This window comes from Schistocerca nitens, chromosome 2, assembly GCF_023898315.1.
Source record: "Schistocerca nitens isolate TAMUIC-IGC-003100 chromosome 2, iqSchNite1.1, whole genome shotgun sequence".
Lineage (NCBI taxonomy): Eukaryota > Metazoa > Arthropoda > Insecta > Orthoptera > Acrididae > Schistocerca > Schistocerca nitens.
The window spans coordinates 561,423,238-561,450,272 of NC_064615.1; the positions used below are offsets into that span (position 1 = coordinate 561,423,238).

The 27,035-nt window shown below is 43.5% G+C and overlaps 1 protein-coding gene across 1 annotated transcript in view; it reads left to right on the top strand.

Moving 5' to 3' along the window:
* The window catches only part of LOC126236602 (cytochrome b5-related protein-like), a 139,873-nt gene that overhangs the window by 103,544 nt on the left and 9,294 nt on the right, over positions 1–27,035 (top strand). The window contains exon 3 of the mRNA XM_049946038.1: positions 11,200–11,412. Coding sequence (XP_049801995.1) covers positions 11,200–11,412 — 213 coding nt within the window. The remainder of the gene's footprint in view (positions 1–11,199; positions 11,413–27,035) is intronic.

Below are 27,035 nucleotides of genomic sequence, written 5' to 3' on the forward strand. Positions count from 1 at the left end.
GTTTTGTCCCTTGCTGTGTTCGAGACGATCTCGACATTTCAATCTGTTCGTTGCCGTGTTCATGGTACTGTATGTATGCTAATTGTCTTCCGCTAACGCCATCTGTTATCTGGCCACGTAAACTCCTGCTACTGCCAGCCGCATTCTCCATTTCACTTGGCGCATCTACCCTGCCTACGTTTCTGTCCATACTAAATGCCAACTATACCACACTATTATACTTGACGCTCACTGCAGTTTATTTTACTGAACGTTATTGTAATTCGTGCCACTGAACATCCACTGTTCGATCTTTACGTTAATTTGTAATCGACAACAACTGGATGTCCTGTCACCGGGAAGCCACATGTAACGCTACCGCCCTCTAACGGACGTGCGTTAGCTGTATAAAGCCTGTACTGTAATAAGTTCACGGGCTTCACCTTATAAACAAGGATTTTAGTACATAAATTGACCGCGTGTACCTAATAGAAGCAAGATCGGACTTGTAATCAGTAAATAACTACAGTGATGCATCAAGCAAATGTATAGTATAATTGCGCGTTCGCATGGACAAGAAGTACACACAGTAGATGCTACCGTTAATTAATAATTCGGTCGCCAGCCTACTTAGGCAATGAGTGAGTTTTTCCTTGTACAATTGGGTGCATATACAAGCATAGTAACCTGTAGTAATAATGCGTTATATGGCAAAGTTTGGAACCAGAAAAATCCACTGAACTAAAGCTTTCTCTTTTTGTACTAATTTGGACGAGCTAAATTCACACAACACCACACTGCAATGATTACTACGAACTGCATTTAGTATATTGATCAGACTGAAATCGGGCATAGATTGCCCTAGGATAAGCAGTTTTGAAACCCACATACAATGTCACTATTAAAATTGAAAAACAACACTAATGCACTTAGGATTAATGAAGAACTTAACTTTACTGGTCAAATCTGATCAGCACATTTCAAGGTTTGAAAGAATGAACAAGAACAAGGGGGGGGGGGGGCCCTGAAACTGTTATGGTCGTTATACTGAAACTGTTAATTACTAAAAGTCAAATTAACACTCAAATTTCTCAATCAATGGATAACCAATCTTTTGTTTTACTTCTGAATAATTTAACTGTCATTAGTTCTGCCTCAAGTTAATTAAATAGCATCGATAACTCAATTCAAAAGACTATCTTTCAGTTTATTTATACTTCTACCAACATTTGCAATAGTTCACAGAACTATTGCATTTCTTTATAGCAAAAGTTTGATTGCTGATAATTCTCATTTGCACTAATTATAAACTTTTAGTTCAGGATACTCGGGTTGCACAATACGAGGTAAGGATCCTGTATAGGTCAGTGATCAGGATAAGTCATGGCTAAAGCAATTCTGGTAAAATTCACGTTATTATTACACAATTAGAAACAGTTTCGACACTGGTCCACACATTTACACTTCTAAAGATGAAATAAAGGTTTGACCTGTGCAAGTCGGTGCGGCGGTTGGCGGGCAGCGAGATTACGGGCAGCACGGCACACATACAAGCGCGGCTAAGGCTCACGCTACATAGGCACTTTCCATCTTCTTAGCGTCGTAATCTTTCCAATATTGTGCCTCAGAATATAGCCATGCCAGGTAGTCATCGGAATCGGGGCATCCGAGGCTCAATGTAATCCACTTTTCCTAGGTAGCCTCCTCGGTACAGTACTTGTTCCTCGGATCAATTTACCACTCCGACTCTTACTGACTCTCGCCTCCGACTGACTGACTGTGCCCGTTGCGCCGAACCGCGCCCAGTGTGCGTTTTCCCGCGCTCGCCTGCCTCCACCTTTTCCCGCTCCCCTACAGGTAGGGTATTCACCACAGGTTTTCTATTACACATATTCTAATGCATTACCTACGTATGGACCAAGTGTTTAAATTACAATTTCCACATTTTACAATATTTTTAACATTAAGTACACTTTCTTTTTATTATCACATTCTCTGAAATCTAACATAAATAATAATATTCATTACAAAAGTTACTCGCAGTTTCTTTAACATCACTATACGAGCCGAAAAAGAAGTTCAAAACCCTGCCAACATTAACTTATCTAAATTCATAGAGGAAAAAATTATTATAGATACAGTTGTCGTTACACGTTCTTTTACTCTTCTTATAAGCAAGAGATACCTTCCATCCAGAGCTGGTGACTTATTTGCTTTCAATTCTTTCCCTTGTTTCTCTACATCTGGGACGCTGGTCTTATGGTGTAGTCGTGATGTTGCTAAAAACAAACAGCACATCTCTGTCAAAATTTCGAACATTCCTCTATCCAGTGACATGCGCAAAGTGTTTCTGTCTTTTACAGTTTGCATGTAACACAACAATCGAAAACTATTCTTTCTTTACCATCCTACCTCCAATGTATGCAAAGATATGGTCAAACACGTCCTTTATCAGCAACTGGCTGCATATAGGCTGTTCTGCATTACAGACGTGTTGTGGCAATAGTATCAGCCTGTCTCATTGATCTGCTTTGCAGGGCAGCTTACAAGTCTAGGACAATAAATGATCTTCCATCCCCTGACATATAGATTGCTCTGCGTGAGAGGCGTGTTGCATTGGAGTAGTATTGGCCTGCCTTACCGACTTGCTTGGCAAGGCAACCAATATGTCAGGGACGAAAAATGATTTTCAAGCCCACTGTTGTGTAGGGTACCCTGCACATAAAGCATGTTGTGGGAGTAGTATCGGCCTGCTTTATTGATTCGTTTTGCAGGGAAGACATAATGCAAATGGGCACTTCTGAGCAGAGAGAGGGAGAGATGATGTGGATAGTGAGAGAGTGGGGGAGAATGAGGTGGTCAGGGGAGAAGATGGACAGATAGAGAGGGGGGAGGAGTTGAAGGACAGATGAAGAGGAGGGGAGGGACAGAGAGTGAGGGGAGGAGGTGAGCTGTACAGGTACTGTTGGTACACCTTGTAGGGACTGCATGTGCAGATGGGCTTGGATGAGCACAGAGAGGGAGTGTGAGTAGATGAATAGTGAGAAGGGGAGAGGATAAGATGGGCAGAGAGAGTGGGGAGGGAGACATGGACAGAGAGAGAGTGGAGGAGAAGATTGATAATGGAGGAGGATAGGATGGATGGAGAGAGAGAGGCACTGAGACAGTTGAGGAGGGGACAAACGGAGGGACAGTGGGAGGAAGAGCTGAACACTGAAAGAGAGAGGAGGTGAAGTGTGCGATATGTGTATCGAATGTGTTTTTTTAGATTAGGTTAGGTTAATTATTCATTCCGTAGACTCACAAAAGAGGGGATCGTCCTAGGTATGGGACATGCCAGATAAAAACATTACAAAATGTAATTAGAAAAACTTGAGTTTCATTAATTATAATGATCCTCAGTCAATAGACAGTAAAATTATGTACATGAATTAAAATTAAACTTCTAATATTAACAGGTTTAATACATCTGCTTGCATTAAATCCATCATTCACACAGTAGCTGGTTACTTGGCTATTACAACCACCTATTGTCAAAAATTAAAGTAAATTATTAATTTCAATGATCCTTAGTTAAGAACAGTCAAATTATGTACAAGATTTAAAATTAAACTTCCATTATTTGCAGACTTAAAACTTACATCTGCGTTCCATACATCCATCATTCACACAGTAGGTAGTTACTTGGCTGTTACAACCAAGTATTGTCAAAAATTAAAGTATAATAAATTTTCATTAAAATGGTCTACTGCACTTGTTGAGAAATTCATGGATGGAATAGAAGGAGTTGGCCACCAAAAATTCTTTTAAATTATATATAAATTGTGCCTTGTCCTAAACTAAACTCTTAATGATTGCTGGTAACTTATTGAAAATATGCGTTACTGAATACTGGACTCCTTTCTGGGCAAGAGTAGGTGATTTTAAATCTTTTGTATATTGTTCTTTTTCCTAGTATTGATACTGCGTACTAAGCAGTTAGTTGGAAAAAGAGATGTATTATTTACAACAAACTTCATTAAGGAATAAATATACTGAGAAGCTGTGGTTAGTATGCCAATTTCTTTGAATAGGTTTCGACATGATGTTCTTGGGTTTACACTACACATTACTCTTGTTATACGCTTCTGTACTCTAAATATTTTTTCTCAGTTATGTGTATGCAGGCAGAGCCATGAGGTCGATTTTAAGTAGCATATGTGTGTGTGTGTGTGTGTGTGTGTGTGTGTGTGTGTGTGTGTGTGTGTGTGTGTGTGTGACGTGTGACTGGCTTACAACATAACACATGTGTAGTGGAGTAGTATCAACTTGCTTTATTATTTTGCAGGGGTGAACAGCAGTGCAGAGGGGGGGGGGGGGTAGATAATGAGAGGAGGAGGAGTATGAGGTGGACAGAGAAAGGGGGAAGGTGGAGATGAATGGAGAGAGACGGCAGGTGGAGCTGGATAGAGAGAGTGTGAAGGGAGGTGAGATAGACACAGAGAGGGGGGTATAGGATATGCACAGAGAGAGGGTCAGGGAGGGGATGGAGAGAGATAGAGAGGTGGTAGATGTTCAAAGAGAGGGGCGAGAAGGAATGGAGAGGGGAAGGATGAGTGGTCAGAGAGGGGGAGGGGGCATTTTGTGCAGCTAGTACTGGCGTGCTTTGCAGGAGCAACACATGTAATGGGCAAAGCTCATTAGAGAGAGAGGTGGGAGAAGACAGTGAGAGAGGGGGAGGTGAGGTGGACAGCAGGAGTGGAAACAGGGATGAGGTGGACAGAGAGATAGAGGAGGATGAGATGGACAGAGAGGGGAGGAGGAAACAGATAGAGTGTGAAGGAGGATGAGATGGCCAGAGAGAATGTGAAGGGTCATGAGATATAAAGAGAGAGAGGGAGGAGGAGATGGTCAGAGAAAAGGGGTGGAGGAGATGTACAGAAAGAGGGGAGAGGAGGGTATGATCAGAGAGGGGGAAAAGGAGGTAGAGAAAGGAAGAAGGAGATGGAGGTACAGGAAGCAGTTGGAAGATATAGAGAACAGGTGAAAAAGGAAGAGTGGGGAGGAGATAATCAGAGAGAGGGGGAGGAGGGTATGGAGAGGGAGAAGAAGGAAAGGAGGATATCTATGGAGAGATGGGACGGAGAAGATGGTCAAATGGAAAGACGTTGGAGGAGATGGAGAGACAGAGAGACTTGGGAGGAAGAGATGGACAGGCAGAGACGAGAAGATGAGGTGCACAGAGAGATGACAGGAGAAAGAGATGGGCAGAGAAAGGGGGAGTGGAAGTGATATGTGCACTATGTATGTGTCGAACATGTACTCGAGAGAAGCGGCGGGTTAAAGACTAGCTGAATAATAAATCTGTTAGGGACATTTTAACCCTTCTAAAGCTGCCCAAAACCGACTGTTGGTGAGGTGACTGAACGAACAATCACAGCCAAACCAACACCAGGCAGTTATTATATTCTGATGGACAGCAGTCTCCTACATCTACATTTGTAACACTACTCCGCAAGCCACCAGACAGTGTGTATCAGACGGTTTTTCTGGTACCATTAACTGATCCCCCTTTCCTGTTCCATTCGCGAATGGTGCGTGAGAAGAATGATTCTCGGTGAACTTCCTTATTAATTTTAATTTATTGAATTTTCTTAGTCTGTACAAGGCTGATTATTTATTATTGGGCGTCTGTTTTGCAATACAACAGATTGTCCGTAATTCTGGGCACGTGTATTATAACCGTTTCAGCCAATTGTCCAATAGTACTCAGTGAATCACTGGGTTATTTTATTATACATTTTACTAGGTATGTCAGCACATCAAAGTAAAGCAAACCATTGGCATATTTTGGTGCCTTCGGTCTAGTGCTTTTGTAAGTACGCTCATACCGCCAGTTTCGAGTGCAATGCCTATTTTAGAAAGTTGTTTGGGAACTTTCTCTCATCCTGTTCCATCTGTGAGTTGTAACGAAATTCCTTGCACCTTGTTATATTTGTAATTTCTTGTCGTTGTGTTATTTGGAAGAGACTGTGACCACGATCATTCAGAGCAAACATTCATATATATTGTTCTCACTGTTAAACAAGATTATATTTAGTTCTCTGGCCTGCGTGCAGTCAGTTAATTTCAAATTGTTCTCATTCTGTGAATCGCTCCTGTATAATTACATTGTCATTTGCTTTTGATATCATGCTTACTATCCTTGCGGCCTTTTATCTGGATTTGGATTTAATTAATTGTAGTAGTTCTTGTATTTCTCCTCGATTTAAAGGACATTTTTCTATTACTGGGCATTTATTGTTATTCAGACAGTTGTTGTTGGATTTTAGGGCATTGCTGTTATAAGTTTTTAAAACTGATTGTGATATAAAATCTCTGCCATGTTGTTAAATATACTGATGGAAAAAAATGGCAATACCAAGAAGAGTGTACGATATGAACGAAAGTTGGTAGGCTTGATTCTACATCTGAAAGATGATGACTATTCGAATTTCGCGTGGAGCTAGCAGTGTCACTATGAGGAGGCAAATCAGGTTTTGTTTAAATACACGCTGTAACGGTCGTGATTGTTACCTTTGGGATTGGACGCGGTGCGTTGATGTTAGTCAAGAATGCCTTTAAGACGACAAAGACACCATTATCAGCACCTCATTGAGTTTGAACGAGGTCGTGTAATAGGGATATGAGAGAAGCTGGATGTTCCTTCTGCGATACTGCAGAAAGATATGGCAGGAATGTAACCACACCATTGCTGGCAGCTGCGGTCACGAGAATGCACGGTTACAAGAAGAAGGGACTCCGAACGGTCACGTGGCACCACCGAGAGGGAAGACTATTGCGTTCGGCTTATGCCTCCGGCGCATCGTACTGCATACGCAGCAGCAATTGGCACTACAGTGACACAACGAACTGCTACTAGGATACCTCCGAGCCAGACGCCCTGTAGCGCGTATTCCACTGACCCCAAACCACCACCATTTGCGACTTCATTGGTGTCAAGCGAGAGCTCATTGGAGGGAGAGGTGGTCTGTTGTGTTTATTGATGAAAGCTGTTTCTATCTCGGTTGCCGGTGATGGCTGTGTGTTTGTTAGCAGCAGGCCAGTTGAGGGTCTGCAACTAACCTGTCTGCGTGCTAGAAACACTGAAACTACAGTGGGAATTATAGTCTGGAGTGCGATTTCGTATGACAGCAGGAGCACTCTAGTTGTTATCCCCTGCATCTTGACTGCACATTTGTACGTCAGTCTGGTGATGCGACCTGTCGTACTACCATTCATAACAGCATTCCATGGGGTGCTTTTCAACAGGATAACAGTCGCTCACATACCGCTATTGTAACCCAACATGCCGTACAGAGAGTCGATATGTTGTCTTGGCATGCTCGATCACCAGGTCTGTGCCCAAACGAGCACATGTGGGACGTATCGGACAACGACTCCAGTGTCATCTACCAACAGAATTAACTGTTCCTGTAGTGAGCAACCAAGCGCAACAGTCATGGAACTCCGTCTCACAAACTGATATCCTGTACCTGTACGATACAATTCATGCACGTTTGTATGCTTGCATTCAACATTCTGGTGGTTACAACTGTTATTAATCCTCTGATATTTCACATTTGCAATGGCTTATCTCGCGCAAACATTGACCTGTGATCTTGATATGTTAATCACATATATATGTTACTTACATATTTATATCCCCGAAATTTGTTTACTCTACGTTAGCTATTTTTTGGTGTTACTATTTTTTCCGTCAGTGTAAAAGTTTTAAAATTATGACCACTCACCTCTCAAATCAGCCCTTCCACTTTCTCTTTCGTCACAGTATGTTTCGGCATGAGAGTGCACCCTGTCATAAAGCAGCATCTTTGAGGCAATGGTTTGTGGGAAATAAAATTCGTCAAATGAACTAGCCTGCGAAAGTCCTTATCTGAACACCTTTGGGTTGAATCAAAACGTCTAATTCGCTCCAGACCCCAGCGCCCATCACTGTCTTCTCTGGTTTCGGATCTTGAGGAATAATAGGCTGCCATTCATTCACAGAGATTCACAAACAACACTAAAAATTTTCTCCGCAAAGTTCAAGCAGTCATAAAGGCGAAGAGTGGACACAATCCATATTAATGTCCACTAACAGTTGTCCGCATACTTTAGATCAGATATTGTAGCTCACAGATTATAGTTTGATTTTATTGGGAATATTGCTGAATTAGAGAGATGGAATTTCAAGTCTATGTCAGCCACGAGTAACTGCACCCTAAATACAGTTCCTTAGTCTTCACAGTAGGAAAAGGGAGAGAAGGAAACATAGTAGGTGAATATGGATTGGGGGGAAGGAATGAAAGAGGAAGCCGCCTTGTAGAATTTTGCACAGAGCATAGCTTAATCATAGCTAACACTTGGTTCAAGAATCATGAAAGGAGGCTGTATACATGGAAGAAGCCTGGAGATACTGACAGGTTTCAGATAGATTATATAATGGTAAGACAGAGATTTAGGAACCAGGTTTTAAATTGTAAGACATTTCCTGGGGCAGATGTGGATTCTGACCACAATCTATTGGTTATGAACTGCAGATTGAAACTGAAGAAACTGCAAAAAGGTGGGAATTTAAGGAGATGGGACCTGGATAAACTGAAAGAACCAGAGGTTGTAGAGAGTTTCAGGGAGAGCATAAGGGAACAATTTACAGGAATGGGGGAAAGAAATACAGTAGAAGAAGAATGGGTAGCTCTGAGGGATGAAGTGGTGAAGGCAGCAGACGATCAAGTAGGTAAAAAGACGAGGGCTAATAGAAATCCTTGGGTAACAAAAGAAATATTGAATTTAATTGATGAAAGGAGAAAATACAAAAATGCAGTAAATGAAGCAGGCAAAAGGGAATACAAACGTCTCAAAAATGAGATCGACAGAAAGTGCAAAATGGCTAAGCAGGGATGGCTAGAGGACAAATGTAAGGATGTAGAGGCTTGTCTCACTAGGGGTAAGATAGATACTGCCTACAGGAAAATTAAAGAGACCTTTGGAGAGAAGAGAACCACTTGTATGAATATCAAGAGCTCAGATGGCAACCCAGTTCTAAGCAAAGAAGGGAAGGCAGAAAGGTGGAAGGAGTATATAGAGGGTTTATATAAGGGCGATGTAATTGAGGACAATATTATGGAAATGGAAGAGGATGTAGATGAAGACGAAATGGGAGATAAGATACTGCGTGAAGAGTTTGACAGAGCACTGAAAGACCTGAGTCGAAACAAGGCCCCGGGAGTAGACAACATTCCATTAGAACTACTGATAGCCTCGGGAGAGCCAGTCATGACAAAACTCTACCATCTGGTGAGCACGATGTATGAGACAGGCGAAATACCCTCAGACTTCAAGAAGAATATAATAATTCCAATCCCAAAGAAAGCAGGTGTTGACAGATGTGAAAATTACCGAACTATCAGTTTAATAAGTCACAGCTGCAAAATACTAACGCGAATTCTTTACAGACGAATGGAAAAACTGGTAGAAGCCAACCTAGGGGAAGATCAGTTTGGATTCCGTAGAAATGTTGGAACACGTGAGGCAATACTGACCTTACGACTTATCTTGGAAGAAAGATTAAGAAAAGGCAAACCTACGTTTCTAGCATTTGTAGACTTAGAGAAAGCTTTTGACAATGTTGACTGGAATACTCTCTTTCAAATTCTGAAGGTGGCAGGGGTAAAATACAGGGAGCGAAAGGCTATTTACAATTTGTACAGAAACCAGATAGCAGTTATAAGAGTCGAGGGGCATGAAAGGGAAGCAGTGGTTGGGAAAGGAGTGAGACAGGGTTGTAGCCTCTCCCCGATGTTATTCAATCTGTATATTGAGCAAGCAGTAAAGGAAACAAAAGAAAAATTCGGAGTAGGTATTAAAATTCATGGAGAAGAAGTAAAAACTTTGAGGTTCGCCGATGACATTGTAATTCTGTCAGAGACAGCAAAGGACTTGGAAGAGCAGTTGAACGGAATGGACAGTGTCTTGAAAGGAGGATATAAGATGAACATCAACAAAAGCAAAACAAGGATAATGGAATGTGGTCGAATTAAGTCGGGTGATGCTGAGGGAATTAGATTAGGAAATGAAACACTTAAAGTAGTAAAGGAGTTTTGCTATTTAGGGAGTAAAATAACCGATGATGGTCGAAGTAGAGAGGATATAAAATGTAGACTGGCAATGGCAAGGAAAGCGTTTCTCAAGAAGAGAAATTTATTAACATCGAGTATAGATTTAGGTGTCAGGAAGTCGTTTCTGAAAGTGTTTGTATGGAGTGTAGCCATGTATGGAAGTGAGACATGGACGATAACTAGTTTGGACAAGAAGAGAATAGAAGCTTTCGAAATGTGGTGCTACAGAAGAATGCTGAAGATAAGGTGGGTAGATCACGTAACTAATGAGGAGGTATTGAATAGGATTGGGGAGAAGAGAAGTTTGTGGCACAACTTGACTAGAAGAAGGGATCGGTTGGTAGGACATGTTTTGAGGCATCAAGGGATCACAAATTTAGCATTGGAGGGCAGCGTGGAGGGTAAAAATCGTAGAGGGAGACCAAGAGATGAATACACTAAGCAGATTCAGAAGGATGTAGGTTGCAGTAGGTACTGGGAGATGAAGAAGCTTGCACAGGATAGAGTAGCATGGAGAGCTGCATCAAACCAGTCTCAGGACTGAAGACCACAACAACAACAACAACAGTCTTCACAAAACATGCCATAATGGATGAAGCTGGTAGTGTCAAAACAAAGAAAATATCAATGTTACCAGTTGCCAGAGAATCAATATTGATGGAACATTATTGTCAGGTTTAGAACGTACTGGCCATGCGCCTACGGAATATACATTTACGATGGCCTAAAAATGCGAGGGATTTTGTTGTGGATGGCAGTTCATTTAAAATTACGGATTATTAGATCTGTTATATTCCGAAAACTGTTTTTCAAAAATCTGTACTCCAAGTAGACTGCATTCGATAAAATTAATATCCTCACCACAATAACTAATTTTATTTACATCCTTTAAAATGAACTGATAACGTTGATAAAGAAGTAAACTTGTAACGTTACTGGGCATATCCAGTAAAAGACATATTCTCTTGTACAGTGTATTTACATACTCATTATGATCATTTCTTGTTTTGCTAGCTTCTATGTAACAGATGACGTGGACATGAAAGCACACAGTCATAACGCCCCTATCGCCTACTCGCAGGGAACGGACATCACCGAGGCTTTCGAAGTACACCACATCCGCAACGTCGCGGACGCCATGTTGAAGCAGTTCTACGTCAGGGACGCGAGGACACGACGAAACTCACCCTACACTTTTAAGGAGAACGGTTTTTATCGCACGCTCAAGACTCGAGCACGTGAAGCATTAGCGAATGAAAAATACGTCGGATCAACAGGTACCATGTACTCTAAGGTAAGACACGTACCTGCTATTGGACTTAAGCGGATAATTCCGTCCTCACAGAACAGGATGCAAAGTATATCGAGGTAACAGGTTTATTTTATAAACAACACAATTTGCTATTTCAGTCACATTTAATATCAATATTTACTTCTGTACGACGCGTTGTGGTAACATGCTGCTGTCATCGTTATAAAATGCGTCCCATAAAGAACGCAACTGTTGAAATGCCTGCCATTCTTGTTCCACAAGGTGGGGGCTCTGAACTTTCATCTGTTTCCTTTGTGGTTAGCAATAGAGTGCTTCACGACGGGACAGCGTGTTGTTGTAGTGAAAACTTATTGCAAAGGTGACTAATGTTGTGCAGAGGCTAGTTTCAAACTCAAGCGCCGAGCATTTACCCAATGGGTGCTTGCGAAACAAAGAGGGGACAACAATGTCATACTGAAAATAATGTTCACTGATGAGACGCACTCTGTGCTGACTGACCTCACGAACAAGCAAAATTTTATGATTTGCAGCACAGAAAAAATCCGAGTAATTGTGGAGAAGCCATCAAATCCTCAACGAATGACTATGTGGTGTGGCATTTGGGCCGAGGAATTAGCTGGGACGTACTTCTTCAAAGACGGTGGTGGAAGCGCATTAACAGTGGTCGGCGAACCAACCGCAATAGAGAGATTTCGTGGTCTGAACTGGACCGCGTGAATGCTGAAGTAGTTTGGCTTCAACAAAGATGACTTCACCTGTCGATTGCAACAATGGACTTGTGACGAGAGAGATTCCCTGGCCGGGTGATTTCTCGCAATGATGACGTGAACTGACCACCAAAATCTTATGATTTGAAACCATGTGATTTTTTTCTGTGGATTATTTTTGAAGTCTTACCTGAAAGGCCGAGAAACCACGACCTCTACCAGAGCCCAAGGTCAACTTCAGGGTTTGATTTCAGAACTAGAGGTTCAAGTATGTTGAAAAGTTATGGAAAATTTCATCGAAAGAACCTTTGAGTTACAACATATAACGTACACCACGCAGGTGGCATATACTGCAATATTATGTGAATTACTTTGGAGTAATCCATACAGTATTATCTGCTCTGTTCTCCACATGGTATTTTTTTAGTTATTTTGCTATGCCCAGTGTTTTTTGTGGTTTCCATATAGATTTTTAACGAAACCATAGTGTCTTATTTAATCGAAGACCATACTTGCAAAACGCCCCAAAATTTTGCCAGAGTAAGGTTTGAGTTAATGAAATGCTAACTGCCCCACGGTGGGCGCCAAAATGTGTAAATTAATCTTTGATTCATATATTAATATGATTATGCAAATAAGCTCACAGTGGAAACAAATTAATTCAAGGATTAACATTTGGAAACACTGTTGTTCATTTTTGTCTTAAGAATACAAATATACAGGGCGATTCGGTGATGATGTTACAAACTTTCAGGGATGGTGGAGAAGGGCAAATGGAAATATTGACAAAATATGACAGAATATTTCTGCAGCTTTTTGAGATGGTAATTCATTACAGATAACTGCATCATCTGCAAAAAAACTGAGGTTACTATTAACATTATCTGACAAGTTAAGATGAACAGAAACAGTCTCGATATATTTCTCAAGGGACATTCCTAAAGTTACTTCTGTCGTCCAAGATAATATTCTGCGTCCTCTATTTCTTTAAAATACTGTTCTTACTTATGGTTTGCTGATATCTATGAATAGTGTGTGAATATAGAGCCAACTTAAATGTTGTCAAGAAGATGGGAGATATGGCGTATGCTGTGGTGCACACTGTCGTTCCCAGCGCACATCAGACCTGGGTTCACTCATCACAAACGTTAAGTGTAGGCAGCAGCAGTCCAAACTTATTTACAATGGACTCGTATTCGGGAGGACGACGGTTCAAACCCGCGTTCGACCATCATGATTTAGGTTTCACGTGATTTCCCCAAATCGCTTCAGGCAAATACTGGGATGGTTCCTTTGAAAGGGGACTGCCGACTTCCTTCCCCATCCTTTCCTAACCCGATGGGACCGATGACGTCGCTTTTTGATCCGCTCCCCCCAACCAACCAAAAAAACAAATTTCCCTGAGTTGCACCAGAAGTCTCCGTCTTGTGTTCAGTATTTTAAATTCTGCCTCTGAAGAACAGTACAAACATTGATTTTCAAATTTTTCCTTGATTAGTGCAAAGTGATGTATATGATCGTGTGACAGCAATTGCTAGTGAGCTTACTGCGACGACCTGGGTCACACCATTCACATTACATTTTTCCGGCGTTACGTCAAGTTTTCTTCTTTAATTGATCGCTCATTTCTAAAGCAGATACTAGATAACGAAGAAACCACCACAGAAAAACCATTAGCAATGGATGGTGAAGCTTTGACGAGGCCAGTCACTCATACCTGCGAAACATCAGAAAAATCGTCAAACAAATTTCGGCCGAAGATCCCTAGACAGAAGCCAACAACTAGTATGTCTCTTCACTCCATGTTCGGTGTTGATTACGTTTGCAGAACATTCTGGAAAATGCAGAAGGTAGTATTTAAGTAACAATATTTCAAATAAAATGGAACGATCCATGTGGTGCAATGTTATGGCCTCCATGTTCAACTCATCGGAATATCTGTGTTATTTATTTGGACAAGCTTGATTGAAGAAGTTATTGGTACTCGCAACTTTACCACATTTGAAGGGGTGAACAAACTAAGACACAAAAAGTACAATGGGACATGTTCCACTGGATCGTTTAGCAAAACTTGGATGCATCCGGATACCAAAATCACTTTTGGTTTGTTCTGCAGCTCTCAAATAAGAGCCCATCTGTATTGCCTTTTACTATGTGTTTTATTATTTCGTACAATCTCTATTTTATTTTCAATTTAACTATGTTTTGCAAGAGGCAGTCGCAGTCTTTTCAACTTTAAAACACTCAGCAAAATATAAAACACTGCGTATAACGCGGACAGATTAAATTTCAACAATAACGAGTGAACAGGAAGTACGCATAAAATAACAATTACAACGTGAGGGACAATTTTCATTGTAGTCGTTGCGAACTACATTGATCAACATATACACTGACCTATCAGGGCCACAAGGCAATCAGTACTGTATGTAGATTACTTTATCACTATGGAGTTTCCCAGTCATTATTCTTTTCGATAGTTGATGGTTCAAATGGTTCAAATGGCTCTGAGCACTACGGGACTCAACATGTTAGGTCATAAGTCCCCTAGAACTTAGAACTACTTAAACCTAACTAACCTAAGGACATCACACACACCCATGCCCGAGGCAGGATTCGAACCTGCGACCGTAGCACGATAGTTGATAATAAGAAACAAGCTGCTGCTGGAGCAACAACTGTGCATGTACTTACTGGAGGTCGTGAAGGGTTCGAAAGAAACAGAACATTCCATATTTGGCGTAAAGGAACAAATCCACTACTCTTGTACAAACTGGTCCAGACGTAGCTAGTGCTTCAGGCGCCCCCATTTTTTCAGAAGCACCTAGTGAAAACTGCACGATGCCGTTCTACAAGCTATAAAGCGCATGCAGTGTGCGCCAATCCAATGCTTCTCACCCAGCGATGTGCCACAATGCAGCATTGATTGCGATTAGGATCAATGGGAACGGGCAGGGATACTGTCCTCCGATTGGTCCGTGCTTGGAGTTACCAGCGGGTCTTGCCTAAATGTAACAGTTTGTGTCAATTACTGTGGTTGTAGATTCATGCTGTAAGAGGATATAATGATCACTGTAAGTACATCACCGCGTTTCTTGGAAGCGGGCTCGATCACAAAAGAATGGTATTCTTCCGAAACTGAGGAGGGATATGTTGGACTCCTCCACGGTGGAGTGGCAGGTTTCATTTACATGTGCGACAACGCCCTTAGCCACAATGCTGAGAGACTGAAGAAGGGGGGCATTACGCGATTGGAGCGCCTGCGAGTCCTGTTGCCTCGGGCGCTTTCGGACCTGCAAACCGTATTGACGGAGAAGCTGGATGTCCTGCATACACAACATCTGAACATTGTCCTAGACAAATTCAGATCATACTTTGTTGCCTGTGACGGTCAGACGCCTCACTGTTTTGACGGATGGGTGGGGCAATAACAGATCATGTAGTTTCACCATATGTCTTTGAGGGTCTCTCCTCCCTCTCCTGCCCCCCCCCCCCCCGAACCATGTGGACCTTGCCGTTTGCTGGGGAGGCTTGCGTGCCTCAGCGATACAGATAGCAGTACCGCAGGTGCAACCACAACGGAGGGGTATCTGTTGAGAGGCCAGACAAACGTGTGGTTCCTGAAGAAAGGCAGCAGCCTTTTCAGTAGTTGCAGGGGCAACAGTCTGGATGATGACTGATCTGGCCTTGTAACACTAACCAAAACGGCCTTGCTGTGCTGGTACTACGAACGGCTGAAAGCAAGGGGAAACTACAGCCGTAATTTTTCCCGAAGGCATGCAGCTTTATGTATGGTTAAATGATGATGACGTCCTCTTGGGTAAAATATTCCGGAGGTAAAATACACTCCTGGAAATGGAAAAAAGAACACATTGACACCGGTGTGTCAGACCCACCATACTTGCTCCGGACACTGCGAGAGGGCTGTACAAGCAATGATCACACGCACGGCACAGCGGACACACCAGGAACCGCGGTGTTGGCCGTCGAATGACGCTAGCTGCGCAGCATTTGTGCACCGCCGCCGTCAGTGTCAGCCAGTTTGCCGTGGCATACGGAGCTCCATCGCAGTCTTTAACACTGGTAGCATGCCGCGACAGCGTGGACGTGAACCGTATGTGCAGTTGACGGACTTTGAGCGAGGGCGTATAGTGGGCATGCGGGAGGCCGGGTGGACGTACCGCCGAATTGCTCAACACGTGGGGCGTGAGGTCTCCACAGTACATCGATGTTGTCGCCAGTGGTCGGCGGAAGGTGCACGTGCCCGTCGACCTGGGACCGGACCGCAGCGACGCACGGATGCACGCCAAGACCGTAGGATCCTACGCAGTGCCGTAGGGGACCGCACCGCCACTTCCCAGCAAATTAGGGACACTGTTGCTCCTGGGGTATCGGCGAGGACCATTCGCAACCGTCTCCATGAAGCTGGGCTACGGTCCCGCACACCGTTAGGCCGTCTTCCGCTCACGCCCCAACATCGTGCAGCCCGCCTCCAGTGGTGTCGCGACAGGCGTGAATGGAGGGACGAATGGAGACGTGTCGTCTTCAGCGATGAGAGTCGCTTCTGCCTTGGTGCCAATGATGGTCGTATGCGTGTTTGGCGCCGTGCAGGTGAGCGCCACAATCAGGACTGCATACGACCGAGGCACACAGGGCCAACACCCAGCATCATGGTGTGGGGAGCGATCTCCTACACTGGCCGTACACCTCTGGTGATCGTCGAGGGGACACTGAATAGTGCACGGTACATCCAAACCGTCATCGAACCCATCGTTCTACCATTCCTAGACCGGCAAGGGAACTTGCTGTTCCAACAGGACAATGCACGTCCGCATGTATCCCGTGCCACCCAACGTGCTCTAGAAGGTGTAAGTCAACTACCCTGGCCAGCAAGATCTCCGGATCTGTCCCCCATTGAGCATGTTTGGGACAGGATGAAGCGTCGTCTCACGCGGTCTGCACGTCCAGCACGAACGCTGGTCCAACTGAGGCGCCAGGTGGAAATGGCATGGCAAGCCGTTCCACAGGACTACATCCAGCATCTCTACGATCGTCTCCATGGGAGAATAGCAGCCTGCATTGCTGCGAAAGGTGGATATACACTGTACTAGTGCCGACATTGTGCATGCTCTGTTGCCTGTGTCTATGTGCCTGTGGTTCTGTCAGTGTGATCATGTGATGTATCTGACCCCAGGAATGTGTCAATTAAGTTTCCCCTTCCTGGGACAATGAATTCACGGTGTTCTTATTTCAATTTCCAGGAGTGTAGTCCCCCATTCGGATCTCCGGGCGGGGATTACTCAAGAGGACGCCGTTATCAGGAGAAAGAAAACAGGGGTTGTAAGGATCGGAGCGTGAAATGTCAGATCCATTAATCAGGCAGGTATGTTAGATAATTTAAAAAGGGAAATGGATAGGTTAAAGTTAGATATAGTGGGAATTAGTGAAGTTCGGTGGCAGGAGGAACAAGACTTCTGGTCAGGTGAATACAAGGTTATAAATACAAAATCGAATAGGAGTAAATACAAGAGTAGGTTTAATAATGAATAAACAAATAGGAGCGCGGGTAAGCTACTACAAGCAATAAAGTGAACGCATTATTGTAGCCAAGATAGATACGAGGCCCACGCCTACCACAGTAGTACAAGTTTTTATTTCAACTAGCGCCGCAGATGATGAAGAGATTGAAGAAATCTATGATGCGATTAAAGAAATTATTCAGATAGTGAAGGGAGGCGAAAAGTTAATAGTCATGGGAGACCGGAATTCGATAGTAGGAAGAGGAAGAGAAGGGAAAGTAGTAGGTGAATATGGAATGGGATAAGGAATGAAAGAGGAAGCCGCCTGATCGAATTTTGCACAGAGCATAACTTAATCATGGCTAACACTTGGTTTAAAAATCATGAAAGAAGTTTGTACAGAAACCAAATGGCAGTTGTAAGAGTCGAAAGGCACGAAAGGGAATCAGTGGTTGAGAAGGAAGCGAGACAGGGTTGTCGCATATCTCCGATGTTATTCAATCTGTATACTGAGCAAGCAGTAAAGGAAACAACAGAAAAATTGGAGTTGGAATTAAAATCCATGGAGCAGAAATAAAAACTCTGAGGTCTGCCGATGACCTGGAAGAGCAGTTGAGCGGAATGGACATTATCTTGAAAGGAGGATATAAGATGAACATCAACAAGACCGAAACGAGGATAATGGAATGTAGTCCCATTAAATCAGGTGATGCTGAGGGAATTAGATCAGGAAATGAGACACTTAAAATAGTAGATGAGTTTTGCTACTTGGGGGGGGGGGGGGGGCAGAATAACTGTTGATGGCCGAAGTAGAGAGGGTATAAAATGTAGACTGGCAATGACAAGGAAAGCGTTTCTGAAGAAGAGAAATTTGTTAACATCGAGTATAGATTTAAGTTTCAGGAAGTCTTTCCTGAAAGTATTTGTATGGAGTGTAGCCATGTATGAAAGTGAAACATGGACGATAAATAGTTTAGGCAAGAAGGGAACAGAAGCTTTCGAAATGTGGTGCTACAGACGAATGCTGAATGTTAGATGGGTAGATCACGTAACTAATGAGGAGGTACTGAATAGAATTGGGGAGAAGAGGAATTTGTGGCAAGACTTGACTACAAGAAGGGATCTGTTGGTAGGACAGGTTCTGAGGCATCAAGGAATCACCAATTTAGTATTGGAGGGCAGCGTGGAGGGTAAAAATCGTAGAGGGAGACCAAGGGATGAATACACTAAGCAGATTCAGAAGAATGTAGGTTGCAGTAGGTACTCAGAAATGAAGAGCCTTGCACAGGTTAGAGTAGCATGGAGAGCTGCATCAAACCAGTCTCTGGGTTAAGACCATAACAACAACAACACTGAGAGTAGATTTGCTTCAGTTTTTGTAGTATCCATCTAAGGTGAGCGTTTTCTGTTTTCTTATACACTCCTGGAAATTGAAATAAGAACACCGTGAATTCATTGTCCCAGGAAGGGGAAACTTAATTGACACATTCCTGGGGTCAGATACATCACATGATCACACTGACAGAACCACAGGCACATAGACACAGGCAACAGAGCATGCACAATGTCGGCACTAGTACAGTGTGTATCCACCTTTCGCAGCAATGCAGGCTGCTATTCTCCCATGGAGACGATCGTAGAGATGCTGGATGTAGTCCTGTGGAACGGCTTGCCATGCCATTTCCACCTGGCGCCTCAGTTGGACCAGCGTTCGTGCTGGACGTGCAGACCGCGTGAGACGACGCTTCATCCTGTCCCAAACATGCTCAATGGGGGACAGATCCGGAGATCTTGCTGGCCAGGGTAGTTGACTTACACCTTCTAGAGCACGTTGGGTGGCACGGGATACATGCGGACGTGCATTGTCCTGTTGGAACAGCAAGTTCCCTTGCCGGTCTAGGAATGGTAGAACGATGGGTTCGATGACGGTTTGGATGTACCGTGCACTATTCAGTGTCCCCTCGACGATCACCAGAGGTGTACGGCCAGTGTAGGAGATCGCTCCCCACACCATGATGCCGGGTGTTGGCCCTGTGTGCCTCGGTCGTATGCAGTCCTGATTGTGGCGCTCACCTGCACGGCGCCAAACACGCATACGACCATCATTGGCACCAAGGCAGAAGCGACTCTCATTGCTGAAGACGACACGTCTCCATTCGTCCCTCCATTCACGCCTGTCGCGACACCACTGGAGGCGGGCTGCACGATGTTGGGGCGTGAGCGGAAGACGGCCTAACGGTGTGCGGGACCGTAGCCCAGCTTCATGGAGACGGTTGCGAATGGTCCTCGCCGATACCCCAGGAGCAACAGTGTCCCTAATTTGCTGGGAAGTGGCGGTGCGGTCCCCTACGGCACTGCGTAGGATCCTACGGTCTTGGCGTGCATCCGTGCGTCGCTGCGGTCCGGTCCCAGGTCGACGGGCACGTGCACCTTCCGCCGACCACTGGCGACGACATCGATGTACTGTGGAGACCTCACGCCCCACGTGTTGAGCAATTCGGCGGTACGTCCACCCGGCCTCCCGCATGCCCACTATACGCCCTCGCTCAAAGTCCGTCAACTGCACATACGGTTCACGTCCACGCTGTCGCGGCATGCTACCAGTGTTAAAGACTGCGATGGAGCTCCGTATGCCACGGCAAACTGGCTGACACTGACGGCGGCGGTGCACAAATGCTGCGCAGCTAGCGTCATTCGACGGCCAACACCGCGGTTCCTGGTGTGTCCGCTGTGCCGTGCGTGTGATCATTGCTTGTACAGCCCTCTCGCAGTGTCCGGAGCAAGTATGGTGGGTCTGACACACCGGTGTCAATGTGTTCTTTTTTCCATTTCCAGGAGAGTAGTAACATAGGCACAGTCTGTACATGTTTATATGTTGCTTTAAGGTTTCACGTTTAGCAAAAGATAGTCATATCTACGTCTTTGATCGCAGAAATGATTTTAACGCCCAGAGGTACACAGATGAGACTTTTCAGAGTCTTCCTTTATAAAGTTCCCAATTGGTGTTTATCAGTATATATTACAAGTCTAAATATATTGCATATTAATTAGCAACACCTTTTAGCAATATATGTAGAGAGAATCTATGAGGAAAACTTTATAACGAAGAATAGGTTACTTATTTTGCGGTTGGTATCAACGTTTGGGTGGCGTCTTGTGTTGATAACCTTAACGAAAGTAAAAATTGGTGCTGGATTTTGTTTCAGATTAGACTGATGCAATGTTTGTCTATTCATACGATCAGCTTTTCATTTTCACTTACTGCAATTCAGTAATCACAAAATCAAAAACATTTTCACGCCAGGTAAAATCCTAGATTTTACACAAAAACATACGTAGTTGTTCATTGGTCCATGCGGTTCATATCAAAGAGTCTCGTGAACTGAACATTAGCACTGTCTAAATACGAACGACGAAATACGCCTCTTTGACGCCAGAATTACAGTGTATATCAATTACATATTGTTCTAGAAGCATCCAGAACTATCGCTGAATGGTTAAACTTCCGCTTTTAATATTTAACACAAATCAAAATTAGTCGATGTCATTCACGAAAAAATACTTTGAAAATATTATGGGCGTACGGATGTTATTCGAAGTCTTAAATTCAACATAATACAAGTTAGTAAATTAAATAAATATAAGTGGCTTCTCTCATAAGTGATGTTATATTGATTTAATGAAAACAAAAGTGAGAATAAGAGTGTATTTTATATTTTGTTGTGACACTTATAGAAAGGCTAATTTTAAAGGCAGAACCTGGTAGCACGTAAAAATATCGGTACATATTCGACTAATTTTAAGGGGGAACGTTCATGAAATTAACCGAAAATGTTAATTTTTTTTGTTCATTAGTAGAACTCATGGGCAATAAGTTCCCAAAGTTTCAATTATGAAATCGCATCCGAAGCGGTTGAAAAATAATTAAATGTGTGACGCGATCTTCCTGCAACGCCCACTTTTTTAAGCAACACTGTCACTCTGTTCCGTATCTTGGAAACAATAACACACCAGCTGCTTTGTTTATAAGGAAGCAATTCTTGTTTTGCCTTGTGCTACTGACAGAGATTCACGCAAGTTTTCGATTCTTTCATTCCATAATGCCACGGTTACAAAAACTGTATAGAAAACTGTATAAACTGCGTTTGCAGAAGTTAGTGAATGCAAGATGTGACAAACCGCAACAAACCAGCAATGAAAATAGGCCCAAATTTAGAACTTCTACTGAAAATGTGAACTCGACTTCTAGCAGCTCCGGGCGAAAAGTTGGTGAAGTGAACAATGGATACTACAGCGATGAATTTCAGTACACTGGATTTAGATTAATCGACCTTGAATTATAAACTGCAGTACAGAAATTTGGAAATTATGCCCTAAAATCACATTTCATCTGCTACAGTTGTCAGCATTGCAGCTTATGATGCAGTTCCTGTGTTTAATGATGAGAAAATAGGGAGGATGAAGGTATTAGAGAGAATGGGCTTTCAGATAGGAAAACAGATTTACAGCACCTCGCTGCAGCTGAAAAGTCAGTTGAAGACCAAGTAAAGGAAAGATGGCAAGAATAAGAAACCGGAAGAGAAGTCTTGACTGGAAAGACGACGCTGTGCAAAAATCTGGGGCCTTCTGAAGACCTGACACAAGAAAAACGTTAGGTAAAACTTTAAATTGCATATCCTGAAAATTATATTTTTTAAAGTTAATGTGCCTTTTCCTTGTAATATGAGAAGCCTAGAATTATGAAATTTTGTACACTTATCTCTGTAAACACAATAAATGTTGTCTCAAGAGTAAATTTTGAAATTCTAAGTGTAAGGTGATATATGTTATACTTACAGAATTATAATTAAAAGTTTTAAAATTCTCCTATTCGATATATTCAAAAAATCTCATGAGAGAAGCTTATTATATGAAAAGTGTTGTAAATTGGCAGGAGCCAATTCACGGGGTTTGGAGGAAGCCGAAAGGCACGTGTTTAAGCTCACGCAGGCTGGCGTGAGGTCTGGAACAGGTAAAGTAATTATACTATCAAGAAAAGTACGTAGCTGCTGGAATACTTAACTTTAGTCCATAATTGGTGAACATCGGTGTGACTGTACATGCATCCCAAGACAAATAAAAAATGATAATGGTGATTTGCTAGGTCGTAGCAAATGACGTAGCTGAAGGCTATGCTAACTATCGTCTCGGCAAATGAGAGCGTAATTTGTCAGTGAACCATCGCTAGCAAAGTCGGCTGTACAACTGGGGCGAGTGCTAGGAAGTCTCTCTAGACCTGCCGTGTGGCGGCGTTCGGTCTGCAATCACTGACAGTGGCGACACGCGGATCCGACGTATACTAACGGACCGCGGTCGATTTAAAGGCTACCACCTAGCAAGTGTGGTGTCTGGCGGTGACACCACAAAAAGAGAATAAACAGAGAAAATTTTGTAGAAATTCCTGGAATAGCTCCACAGAAAAAAGGTACATATATTATTTTTTGAAAATAAAATTTTAAGTTTCCATACTAAAGATAAAGCTATATAATCCAAGGAATTTAACAGAAAATTGTTAATTTCATGTTAAGTACGGTACAAAATTTCATTTCTGTATCTTTAAAATTGTGGATTTGATGCATCTTTTAAACAGCACATGCTTTTGATGAACGTCCCCCCTTAAGCAAGCCTGATCTTCGCTAGACAGCTAAAACATTGTGTAGATATCCGAAAACATGAATCATATACAGTACTACATATCCATAAATAGGTACAACCACGACTGAAAATATCTTGTTATCATAAGTTTATGTACTCTAAAGAAGTTACATAAGATATAGGTTTATTGCATCACTTCCGGCGCGTAATTTCCGCCAGCATCTCTCTACTTTGGTTGACAATTTCACACAGGATAAAAATAACCAGCAATGCGCTACCATAACTGAGTGATCAGCGCATGTGGCTGCCATGCCGAGGACCCGGGTTCAGTTCCTGGTACTGCCGGGGATTTTTCCTTCGTGTTAGGACTGGAAAGCGGTCCACCCAGCCTCGTAATGCCATTTGAGGGGCTACTTGAATCAGAAAGAGCGGCTCCATGCCGACAACGCCAGAGAGAGCAACGTGCTGATCACTAACTCTCCATATCGCATCCGAAGGACGCCAAATGGCAGAGGATGACACAGCTGCAGTCGGCATCGCGCAGTCCTCTGTCACTCATCACAGAGTTCTAGAAGATATTCCCCGCACGGCATAGGAACTGAATCCTATAGAATATCTCAGGGTGTACTGGAGAGCTTGGGCACACCCAGTGCTAGGTCACGTACGATGATTACATCCCCTCCCCCCGCCCACCCAATTAAAAAATATTATTACTATTTTCGTGTTCAGACGGTGCAATAAGATCACTTACAAGTTCAAAATAATACAACCCAGTATATACGAGGTTTGGAACTTAAATAATGGCAACATTTATTCACAACCGATACAAAAGAGTTACATGTTTGCACCTGTTACTGTCCTTCACCAGCGTTGTATAGAACCCGTTGCCAGCGATGTGGAAGGCGTAGTATACCGTTAGCAGAGCCTGTTCTGTTGATGGTGCGAATGGAGCGGTCTACTGCCTGTCGAATCTCTGGAACAGTTCTGAAGCGAATGCCACGAAGTGATTCCTTCATCTTCGGAAGCAAATCAAAGTCACAACCACTTAAGTCTGGGGAGTATGGTGGATAGTACAGTACGTCCAGTTCCATCGACCCGAACAGAGCAGCCATAGCTTGCGCTGTATGCGCCCGCGCATTGTCGTGCAAAATGAGGGGTGGGTTGCGCAGAAAGTGTCACCGCTTCTTTCGCAAAGGTGGTCGCAGGTGATGCTCCAAAAACAAACAGTAATACTGTGAATTGACGGTCTGCAGTGAAGGAACGTCACGAGTTAGGATAACACCATCACAGTCGTCACGAGGATACCATAACTTTCACCATACTGGGGCTCTGACGCACTTTCGACTTTCGCGGCGACCCATAATGACGCCATTCGTTGGATTGTCGTTTCAGTTTTGGCTCGTACAATGTGGCCCATGACTCATCCAGTGTTACGATACGGCGTGAGATAGCCTCTCCTTCGCGCTCATAGCGTCTGAGCAGCGTCGTAACGTATCCATTTCTGCATTTCCGTCAGTTCAGCGGAACCCATCGTGATGCAATTTTTCGCATGCCCAGGCGTTCCTTCAGGATGCGAAGCACAGTCGTATGCGCTAATGCGATGTCGTGGGCGAGCTCACGAATCGTGTAGCGTCGATCGCTGTCCATTAAGGCGGCAAGAGCATGCACTTCTTCAGAGACGCTAGGACGACCTGCCTGATGCATGTCTGCCAGTTTGCCCTTCGTTGAAGGCTTGTACCCAAAGTGCCACTGTTCTGTACGGCAATGCCGATTCCTCTCACTCCTCTTGAAGACCTTGATGATACTGTCGTGCTGTACGACCTCTGGCACATTCAATCCTGATCCAACTCCGTTTTTCCTGTTTCGAAAACATAGTGACACCGTTACGTTAGACCGCTCGCTCACAAGTGACTGTTTTTCCCGCTCGCTCACCGATAGATCTGTACCTACAGATTGGAAAATTGCGCAGGTCACACCAGTGTTTAAGAAGGGTAGTAGGAGTAATCCATCTAACTACAGACCTATATCATTGACGTCGGTTTGCAGTAGGGTTTTGGAGCATATACTGTATTCAAACATTATGAATCACCTCGAAGGGAACGATCTATTGATACGTAATCAGCATGGTTTCAGAAAACATCGTTCTTGTGCAACGCAGCTAGCTCTTTATTCGCACGAAGTAATGGCCGCTATCGACAGGGGATCTCAAGTTGATTCCGTATTTCTAGATTTCCGGAAAGCTTTTGACACCGTTCCTCACAAGCGACTTCTAAAAAAGTTGCGGGCCTATGGGGTATCGTCTCAGTTGTGCGACTGGATTCGTGATTTCCTGTCAGGAAGGTCGCTGTTCGTAGTAATAGACGGCAAATCATTGAGTAAAACTGAAGTGATATCAGGTGTTCCCCAGGGAAGCGTCCTGGGACCTCTGCTGTTCTTGATCTATATAAATGACCTGGGTGACAATCTCAGCAGTTCTCTTAGGTTGTTCGCAGATGATGCTGTAATTTACCGTCTAGTAAGATCATCCGAAGACTAGTATCAGTTGCAAAGCGATTTAGAAAAGATTGCTGTATGGTGTGGCAGGTGGCAGTTGACGCTAAATAACGAAAAGTGTGAGGTGATCCACATGAATTCCAAAAGAAATCCGTTGGAATTCGATTACTCGATAAATAGTACAATTCTCAGGCTGTCAATTCAACTAAGTACCTGGGTGTTAAAATTACGAACAACTTCAGTTGGAAAGACCACATAGATAATATTGTGGGGAAGGCGAGCCAAAGGTTGCGTTTCATTGGCAGGACACTTAGAAGATGCAACAAGTCCACTAAAGAGACAGCTTACACTACACTCGTTCGTCCTCTGTTAGAATATTGCTGCGCGGTGTGGGATCCTTACCAGGTGGGATTGACGGAGGACATCGAAAGGGTGCAAAAAAGGTCAGCTCGTTTTGTATTATCACGTAGTAGGGGAGAGAGTGTGGCAGATATGATACGCGAATTGGGATGGAAGTCATTACAGCAAAGACGTTTTTCGTCGCGGCGAGATCTATTTACGAATTTTCAGTCGCCCACTTTCTCTTCCGAATGCGAAAATATTTTGTTGAGCCCAACCGACATAGGTAGGAATGAGCATCAAAATAAAATAAGAGAAATCAGAGCTCGAAAAAGAAAGGTTTAGGTGTTCGTTTTTCCCGCGCGCTATTCGGGAGTGGAATGGTAGAGAGATAGTATGATTGTGGTTCGACGAACCCTCTGCCAAGCACTTAAATGTGAATTGCAGAGTAGTCATGTAGATGTAGATGTAGATGTAGACTGTGTGCACGTCGGTGACGTGCGACGGGCGAGTCCATTTGCTCGTAGGTAAGGTAGGTATGTCAACGTGTGCTATCAGCGACAATAGTAGATTCCATTGCATAGTGTCTACACAGCAGTGTTGCCACTATTTAAGTTCTGACCTACGTACATTATTTTTTGTCAAATTGGTTTTGAGTCCTAAATTTCGGTAGTCTTGATTGGTGAGGCATTCGCTGAAACCAGACCCTCCAGAGTGCAGGCTTCAGGCAACTTCGGGCAGGTCAAGAAGTGTTCACTCCTTAGAAATTCTCCAGTAATGTAGCCCCACCGCTACAAGATTTACCTGTACAGCACCACTCCAGCTCGCAGTCTGTTCAGCCTTCCACGTGTGGGTAGTTGGGTAGCTGGAAACCAGCAGCGCGTTCTTTTTTAGGTTTGGGCTATTACTTCCAGTTGCCTTGTTTCGCCGCAGTTCTGTTCGGCGAGCGGAA